The sequence below is a fragment of the Epargyreus clarus genome, unplaced genomic scaffold (assembly GCF_041222505.1).
Source record: "Epargyreus clarus isolate Ecla_fem2 unplaced genomic scaffold, WU_Ecla_fem_2.2 ptg000036l, whole genome shotgun sequence".
Classification (NCBI taxonomy): Eukaryota; Metazoa; Arthropoda; class Insecta; order Lepidoptera; family Hesperiidae; genus Epargyreus; species Epargyreus clarus.
Genome location: NW_027332241.1, coordinates 4,556,167 through 4,566,105, shown reverse-complemented (window position 1 = coordinate 4,566,105; position 9,939 = coordinate 4,556,167). Strand labels below are relative to the sequence as shown.

The following is a 9,939-nucleotide window of genomic DNA, read 5'->3' as shown; positions in this document are numbered from 1 at the left end:
TTTTATTAGAAAAAAATAGGTGAGTCGAACCACGGAGGGTTCTACCGCGAATAGACACTACGACATTTTTTTTATTTACAGTGTTTATTTACAACAACGTAACAACTAATCCAAAAATCTTTTGTTTTGTATGACTATAAGTCGTATGCTACAAAAAGGGTACAATTTGGTAAGAAACTAGATGTTCTATCTATTATTTTTGGTCTAAGCTATAATTGTCATATAAATACAATAGAATAATAACATATTTACCCAAACTATTTGTACCTATCTTCTTTACCACAATCTGTGGTTACGGTTTGAACGGAAATAGATTGAAATATATAAGTTATAAGTAGCAGACAATTACGTCATAATTAAACCGATTCTGTCCCACTGCTGGCCAAGTGCGAATTGGTAGACTTCACCCATTTTTAACACGATTTGATTAGCTTTGGTTGTATGTATGTATGTATGTATGTATGGATGTATGTATGTATATATGTATGTATGTATGTATGTATGTATGTATGTATGTATGTATGTAGTATGTATGTAACTATATAACGGAATCTTTTTTCGAACACTGATAAATGGAGCACCCCACGCTTTTTTCACAATTATACTATTTACTGTTCCTTAATTGGTTCCTATATTGAAAATTATTTTCTACTTTTTAGTTGTTTTTATCATAAAATCGTGTTTTTTAGTTTTTGAAACTATATTTATTTTATTATTTTTTTTGTTCAGAATTATCAGTAGGTTTCTTACAATGTTTTCCTTCACCGATAATGAAATCATAACTACTGTTACATCCAAGAATCGAACCCAAGGCTCTAGCCGCCGAATTTCGAACGCAACATTATACTATGTGTGTACACAAATGTCACGTAATTCCCACTCGCACTTGACCGATGGTTTAGATCGCTATTAAAAAATCTGTCTGTTTATCCGTATACTTATGATTATTTTTAAATATAGAAATAACAAGCGAGCATGCAGTCTGTTTGTCTAAGTGTACCTGCCGGCCAAAAAAAATCTGTTATCAACCCCAGATAAGATCAGATTTATACCTGAGATTGGCCTCAACGTTTCTACCCCTGAAAACTAAACTGGAACACCTCGGATAAGTAAGTCGCTTACCCCCTTTTTATAATATAGGAGTAGCAGACGAGCATGCAGTCCACCTGATGGTAAGTGGCTACTGTCAATCCCAGATAGGATTAAATATTCCTACCTGAGGTCGGCCACAGATGCGCCGCTACCCCTGAGGACTAAACTGGCACGCCTCGGATAAGTATGTCTCCCTTACCACACCCTTCAAACCAGAACACAGCAGCGCTTAACACTGCTGTTATGAGGCAGAAAAAGCTTATCGTATAACTTACTTGATCAATTATAAGGATACTAGCTGACCCGGGAAACGTTGTGGTGCCATATAAATAAAAATATGTGAAGGGTGAACAACCCTTATCACTTAGGGGTATGAAAAATAGATAGTAGCCGATTTTCAGACCTACTGAATATGCGTATAAAATTAGGTGAAAATCGGTAAAGCCGTTTCGGAGGAGTACGGTTACTAACATTGTGACACGAGAATTTTATATATAAGATTATGACTCGATATAGCCGAAAAATTTTGGTAAAATTTTATAAAAAAATATTATACAGCTAAATTTCTAGAATTTATCTGTAATAGCAAAATCGCGCTACACTGTAACCGCAGACAAAACCACGTGAAAAATCTAGTTCTACGAGTATAATCCTGAACTTGAACCGATAACATAGACCTACTTTAATATAGCTAATTCAATTACAGTTTAGTTCCAAATTCCACCACGTAGCGCTAGTTGTTCATAAGGTGTTATAAAATTCTAAAGTGGGTACTAAAACAAATCAAAATGACCGCATGTGGTTTAAAATTATTTTTGTGCGCTCAATAATATTAGATTGTGGTGTCTAAATGTGCTCCTAAAACCGGTAAGTGAATTTGCAATAATTTCTCAAAATAAGTTTTAAAATCAGTGCATATTTGGGTTAGATTTATAGTTTTTGTATGAAAAGTGTTGTAATGTGGTGTCGTGTCTTTATTATTCATGTATATTTGAAACTGTAATACTTAATAGAAAAGTAATCGTGAAAACGTCAGTAAAATTAAAGTGTCATTCAAAGTATTTGCACCTTTTGTAGGATAATGTTATTTTATTTATACACAAGTGATAAAAACAACATTTAGTTCAATATTAGGTACTTATTATTAAAAATATCACTGATTAACATTACAATATACAGCGTAAACGGTGTAAGCATAAAAAATACAGAATTTACCTACTTATGTGGCGCATATCAGTACTCAAAATGGATTTTTGATAATAAAAGTGTTAAATAAAAAATGAAAAGTTATTTATAATAAACAATATAAACAGTATCTAGATTTGGTTATTCGTAATAATTATTTTGAAGGTGGTGAAACCTTTTGTGGTTCGATTCCGACGGCACCACCGCCACACGTATTTCTGCCTAATAACAGCAGTGTTAAGCGCTGCTTGTTATTTCGTTCTGGTTTGAAGGGTGTGGTAAGAGAGACATGCTTTCTGAGGCTTTCCTACTTAGTGCTCGGTTTTTTTTTATATTTATGTCTAACGATTAGACAGACGGGCTACCTGGTGGAAAGCAGTCACCGTCGCCTAGGAACATTTTCAACACCAGAGGAGTCGCCAATGCATCGCCGGCTTTGGAGGAGAGCTCTTTTTGCACCCCTCTTGAAGCACCCCTTGAAATAGCGCTCAGGAAATACCTCAAGAGGAAGCTGATTTCACATTTTGCACGTACGCGGCAAAAATAATCGTGCAAACCGAACCGTGGAGGACCGCCACGGGTCCAGTTGATGTGGATGGAACCTCATCCTTCGACGAGTGGTGCGATGAAGGAAAGGTGCTTATCTGGGGTTGATTACGGATGTCCATCGGCAGTAGCCACTTACCATCATGTTGCACCATTCTCGTCTGCTCCTCCTGCATTATAAAAAAACTTCACTTAAAAAAATATTTGATTCTTCTAGAACTCAAAATGGATAAGAAAAAGGATTTCGCCAACTCATCCACGGTTTCCATAGTCGAGTCCAGTCTAGAAGAGAAGAAGCCGCGTTCCTTCTTTAAGAAGAACGGAGTTCTGACTATCAGTAACTCGAGTTGTGACGGCGATGTGTCTGCTATTGATTGTGATCGGTAAGTTTATATTGTATTATAGTTGTTGTATATGAACCTTTTGTGGTTCAACTCCGGCGGTACCACCGCCATACCTATTTCTACCTCATAACAGCAGTGTTACGCGCTGCTGTGTTCTGGTCTGAAGGGTATGGTAAGGGAGACATACTTATCTGTAACGTTCCAGCTTAGTCTTCAGGAGTAGCTGCGCATCTGTAGCTGACCTCAGATAGGAATATCTAATCCTATCTAGGGTTGATTACAGATGTCCATAAGCGGCAGTAGCCACTTACCATCAGGTGGACTGCATGCTCGTCTGCTACTCCCATATTATAAAAAAAATGTTAGTACATTTTTTTTAATTCTACCTATACAAATATAAAATTGAACTGTCTGTCAAAATATTACAAAAAAACTTATAACTACTTATACCAAAAAACAATTAAAAACTTTTTGTCTGTCTGCCTGTTAACTTTGGACTTTCACTAGCAGTTAGCTGATATTATAATGAGTAATTTAGGCTTCTTTAATTTTAGAAAAATAATTAGGGTTGCACTTCTAAATACGGGGAAAATCGCGAAGCACAGCTCGTCTTTTATTAACCGAATACAAAAAAGGAGGAGGTTTCTCAATTTCCATAATTAAATAAAATACATATTTCCCGAAAATACATATATCTGAAGTCGGCGCTCATATTGGACACGCTGTTTACGTTGTTATCCAACGAAATATATTGATATTATTGATATTGATTGAGCTATGTACTAAACCAACATTTATTTCAATTATTTTTTACTTTGTAGTGACATAGAAGACCGTTGTATTTTTTGTTAATTTTCTTTCTATATACAAAGTTCTTGTCATAATTGTCTGACTGACTGACTGATTGATCATCGCAGAGCCTAAACTACTAAAGATAGAAGTTTAAAATTTTGACAGTAGATTCTTTTAATTGTAGGCTTTTGTAGGCATCCAATAAAACGTTTCAAAGTGGGCATAAATCGAATTCAAAGATTCCGTTACATACATAGGTCAAGCTAATAAACGCATGGTAAAAAGGAAGTAACGTAACCTCACTCTCATAATTGAGATGGCTCCAATGACACCTAAAAAGCTAAAAAGCAGTGATAGCCTAGCTGTTAAGAAACTCTTGATCGAGGCGTCTAAGGTTCAAATCCCAGGCACGCTCTGATTGTTCTGTTATGTTATTAGAAATTAATTATCACCTGCTTAAACGGTGAAGGAAAATATCGTGAGGAAACCTGCATACTTGAATGATTTATAAAAAATCCAGCGGCCAGCGCGGTGGACTTTGGCCTAATCCTTCTCATTCTGAGAGGAGACCCGTGCCCGTGGGTTGATGTCGAGTACAGGGATACCCCATACAGAGATCACGGTAATGGGTTGATAATGATGAAAATAATTATCAACGACACCTCATATGTTTGAATCCATAAAGCTATGCTGTAGGGCGTTCCAAAATGAGACACATACATACGCTCGTAAAAAATTACCCTCCGCGATTGCGTAAAAATCATAATAAAAGTTATAGACATAGGTGATAATCTTAGTCTACTCTCGTAACGGCTATCACAGGAAGCCCTATGAAGGTAATCTCAGATTAACTTCACATATCTGAAGGTGCGCAAAAATACTTGTACATACTAACTTTTTATGATATTGTTAGGTCGTGGACTGTATTTCTCCTTTTTGGGGAACGGCGCACAGACCTCATCCGGCTCGAAGGACCATGTTAGGTTGTGTAAGTAGCAGAAAAGCATACAAGCCGCCTGATGGTAAGTGGTTACTGCCGCAAAGACATCTGTAATCAACCCTAGATAAGATTCGATTTATTTATTTATTTAAAAATTTTATTGCATCACCTCTAAAAAGAAATGTACAAAAGGGCAAACATAATGCCTGATGGCATTTTCTACCAGTCAACCCTGGGTGGATGAGGAGAATTTGCAGCAGGTGTTATGCGAAAGTAACAAAGAACGATAGACAATAATAGAAACAGCAGATATATCAATATGTATTAAAAATAAAGAAATATACATATTTTAACAATAAAATAAATATATATTATAATATACCTATATACAGATACACATAAATAAACTAATACATACTATTTATCATATATATAAATATAAATAACTAAATAAACACAGGTATAGGTCAGGTAGATTCCTACCTGAGGTCGGCCACAGATGCGCTAGCCCTGAGGACTAAGCTGAAACGCTTCGGAAAAGTATGTCTTCTCTCCACACCCTTCAAAACAGAACACAGCAGCGCTTAACACTGTTGTTATAACAGAAATAGGTGTGACAGTGGTGCCGGTATCGAACCACAGAGGGTTCTACCTTCACTTATTTTAATCTATTCTTATTAGAGCTCAAGGTCAAGTCTGCCTCAATCCGGTTTTATGCGGATCAAAGCGGATTGAACTGGATTATGTCGTAAATTATACTGATTTAAATATTTGTATATTTCAGTTTTAATGAGTATATTAACCCTTCCCAATTTTTGTAGTCATGCGTCATTTGACGTGAATGACGTCACGACAGTGATAGTGTTATCAGTTGAGTGGAAGTTATTTCCGGGTTGTAGTTAGTTAGTAACTGTGTAGTCAAATATGTTTACAGTACCTAGTAACTATTAAAAAACCCGACTGTTTAAAGATAATTAATTGAAAAGGAAAATAATGTCTTAAATCAATGGGCATGATGACAAATTTTGAACTCTCCTTCTATAATGTAGGTACATGTCTACTGATTCCAAAAATCGTATTATTTCGGCAATTAATTCAGTATTAACCGAAATATTAGCATTTTTAAAACAAATTTTGAATTAAGCGCGAAAACGCTCACGGGTGTCATGGCGTCCGCGAGTGACGTCACGCTTCGATATCCCATAGAAAAGTTCAGGCAATACGGTGACACGCCAAAAAAATGACGTCATTTCGCCCCGATTAACGTTTTAGACAAGATGGCCGACTGCATTATTTTATACATTTATTTTTTATTGAAAATGTAATGAATCCTAGAGTGTTTATTAAAACTGGGCTATTTTTGAGAATGCCTTCAACATATTATTTTTAAGTAAATTATTTATTTTTAAATTTTTTAATACTGTATTCATGCCCATTCAACAATTTAGACGAATCCAACGACACCTCAGTGTCGCCTAGTGGTTTAAGAAACTCGGCCTCTCGATTGAGGGGTCCGAGGTTCAAATCCAAGGCACGCACCTCTTTTTTCAGTTATGTGCGTATTAGGAATTAATTATCACTTGCTTACCGGTGAAGGAAAACATCGTGAGGAATCCTGCGTACCTGAGAGATTTATAAGAAAAAAATCTCAAAGGTATGTGAAGTCTACCAACACGCACTTGTCCAGCGCGGTGGACTATGGCCCAATCCTTCTCATTATGAGAGGAGACCCGTGCCCAGCAGTGGGACAGTGATGGGTTGATGCTGGATGAACGACACCTCATATGTTAAAATCCGTCAAGCCGTTATATACGTTCGAAAAAGATTACTTGCCTTCTACCATCGAGTAAAAACCTTTTAATTTTGATCTCAAGTATACTATCGCTATTACTGTTCCATAGATAAAGTGAAAAAAGGCGAAAATAAAGATTTCTTGAATGGGACTTTTTATTTTTAGTATTTATTTTTAAAGTGGCCGCTGTTATACATACTCTGTAATAATTCACATGCCTGTCTATTACTATTATAAGATAGAGACCTATGACAGACGGACAGACGATCAGACAGCAATTTAAAGGCTTAGTAATTGGGTTCCGTTTTACCCTTTGGGTACAGAACCCATAAAACATACAAACATAGGTACATATCATCCCTGTAGTTCCGGGAGTAGAATAGGACTACTGTATCTCCTGCCTGTCGTAAAAGGGGGCTTCCGGGGTTGCGGACGGCAAGAGTGGGAGCTCGAACTGCCCAGCCAGTGGCCCCGGGAAGGACGGCGGTATGTGTGGTCGCATACCGTCGTACGCACCAGACGGTGTGGCGAGCGACAAGCTCACCTGGGCGGAGCCCGACGGGGCTATGCGCTAAGAGGACTCCGGTTGCGTTCCTTTGGATCCCGAAGTCCTCTACGCAGCGCCGAGGACGGCCACCGGGGGGTGTCAGTGCAGTAAAAGTCCCACATAACCCGGCGTCACGCCCATGACGTCGGGTAAAAAAAAGGTACATACAAATATACATACACACATACATACGTCATAACTCATACATTCATACATATATGATTTACGTCTGCCCAGTCAGATAGTAAGGTACCCATGCAAAACTGAGTTAAATCACTAGTTCACACATTCGCCGAAATAACATTATCCTTCTAATGTAGTAGTGTAAAAACTGCACGTGTTTCCACAAGGTCGCGGTAGGCCTCACGATCCGTCACGTTTTTGCCCAAGTTTCGCAATGGAAAGTGAAAACAAGGACGAAAGAACGATACAGACTCCTAATCTATGCTGATGTACTTTTTTATTGTTATATAGGAGTAGCAGACGAGCAAGCAGTTCACCTGATGATAAGTGGCTACTGCCGCCCATGGACATCTGTAATCAACCATTAGATTTTCCTATTTGAGGTCGGCCACAGATGCGCTGCTACCCCTGAGGACTTAGCTGGAACGCCTTGGAAAAGTATATCTCCCTCACTACACTCTTCAAACCAAAACACAGCAGCGCTTAACGCTGTTATGAGGCAGATATAGGTGGGGCGATGGTGCCGCCGGAGACATACTAATTTGAAGCGAACACCTTAGTCGTCAGGAACAGCAACGTATCTGTGATTGGCTTCAGGTAAACCCTGCTTTATATGAAGTTGGTTACAGATGTCCATACAGCAGTGACTTACCATCAGGTGGACTGCATGCTCGTTTACAACTTCATAAGAAAATAAGTATTACTTCATTATAACATACAGGGTGAATTTTTCAAATAGGCCTTCAGGACCTAATCCGAAACTATAAGGATTAGCGAAAAAGGATGTATTTCTTTTTTTCAAAATGAACTCGTTCGATTCCCGGCTAGGGAAAATAATATTTTAAAAATCTAATGATGCAGTTTTAGTTTTTATCAAAATCGGCCTCGTAACTCCTTTCAGCATGTTTCGTTAATCCTTACAGATTCGCAATTTGCCCTGAAGGCCTATTAGATTTATATTTTTTATTTACTTAGACTTGATTATTGATATTTTTTGTGACACTGACCATTGAACCTCATTTATATATAGAAATAAATAAAACTGTCTGTCTGCGATATCAAACTAAATCATTAACATACGCTTTGTAGGTGATAGAACCCTTTGTGGTTCGACTCCGGCGGCTCCACCACCACATCTATTTCTGCAGCTGCTAAACAGCAGTGTTAAGTGCTGCTGTGTTCTGGTTTGAAGGGTGTGGTAAAATATATTTTAACTAAGTTTTGTGGAGTAGGAACCCATGCCGACCTCAGGTAGGACTCTTATCTTATCTGGAGTTTGATTACAGATGTCCATGGGGAGACACAACCGGATCCTCCAAGCGCGATGCCCCGATCGAGCTCTGCCATGGGTGAGCAATTTTCGCTCCTCCCACACCATCTGGTGTTTACGACGGGATGCAACCACACATACCGCCGTCCTTCCCGGGGTAGCTTACTGGATGATTCGAGCTCCCACTCGTTCGCCCGCAACCCCGGAAGCCCCCTTTTAGTCGCCTCTTACGACAGGCAGGGGATACCGTAGCCCTATTCTAGTCCCGCGACTACAGGGACAAGTAGCCACTTACCATCAGGTGGACTGCATGCTCAGTACTTCAGTACATAGATTAGTAAACAGCTCAGTACTTCAGTACATAGATTTGCTACTTCAGTACATAGATTAGTAAACAGCTCAGTACTTCAGTACATAGATTTGCTACTTCAGTACATAGATTAGTAAACAGCTCAGTACTTCAGTACATAGCTTTGCTACTTCAGTACATAGATTAGTAAACAGCTCAGTACTTCAGTACATAGCTTTGCTACTTCAGTACATAGATTAGTAAACAGCTCAGTACTTCAGTACATAGATTTGCTACTTCAGTACATAGATTAGTAAAGATTACTCACTCCTAACAAGAAAATGTAACCAGTCTTGACAATTGAAATTGTAACTGTCATCTACTTTAGTGTTTGAAAAATAGTAAAAAAATGTAGTTTTTAGATCATTTCTGATTGAAACGATATTTCTCCGCACTTTTTCTTCGATTTCGTGTTTTTGCTCCACTTAATTGCGCATGTCCGCATTGTTCCGCGTAAATTACACCATGATAGCCATTAAATAGCTGACAGAATTGTCAGCCCTTTAAGCCATTTAATGGCTTCCTTCAATTACAAGGCGGTGAGATATCTATACTTATCTTTGCTGACAGTATTACAAAGTAGACACGTGCCCAGAAATGAGATAATAATGACTGAACGTCCATAATTACATTATAATTTTTTCAACCGTTTAAATCATACAATGTAACACTACCTATTGTATATTTACTCAAGTGTGTTGGAAGGAGGTTAATGTTTTTCGAGCTTATGTAATGCTATTATTATGCTATTATATATAAATGATATTATTAATCAAGTAAAATTGCAGGAAAGTAACAAAAACAAGGTTGGTCGTATGATAATTAATTTCTATGACGATTTTATCATTATACTGATTTTCTCTTTAAAACAATGACGTTTTAATTCGCGTTTTGTTTTT

The 9,939-nt window shown here is 37.8% G+C and overlaps 1 protein-coding gene across 1 annotated transcript in view; it reads left to right on the top strand.

The window, feature by feature from the left end:
- The first annotated feature begins 1,813 nt into the window (after window positions 1-1,813).
- LOC140756875 (P protein-like) overlaps window positions 1,814-9,939 on the top strand; it is a 48,957-nt gene continuing 40,831 nt past the window's right edge. Inside the window, exons 1-2 of the mRNA XM_073092409.1 lie at window positions 1,814-1,959; window positions 3,041-3,206. Coding sequence (XP_072948510.1) covers window positions 3,049-3,206 — 158 coding nt within the window. The 5' untranslated portion in view covers window positions 1,814-1,959; window positions 3,041-3,048. The remainder of the gene's footprint in view (window positions 1,960-3,040; window positions 3,207-9,939) is intronic.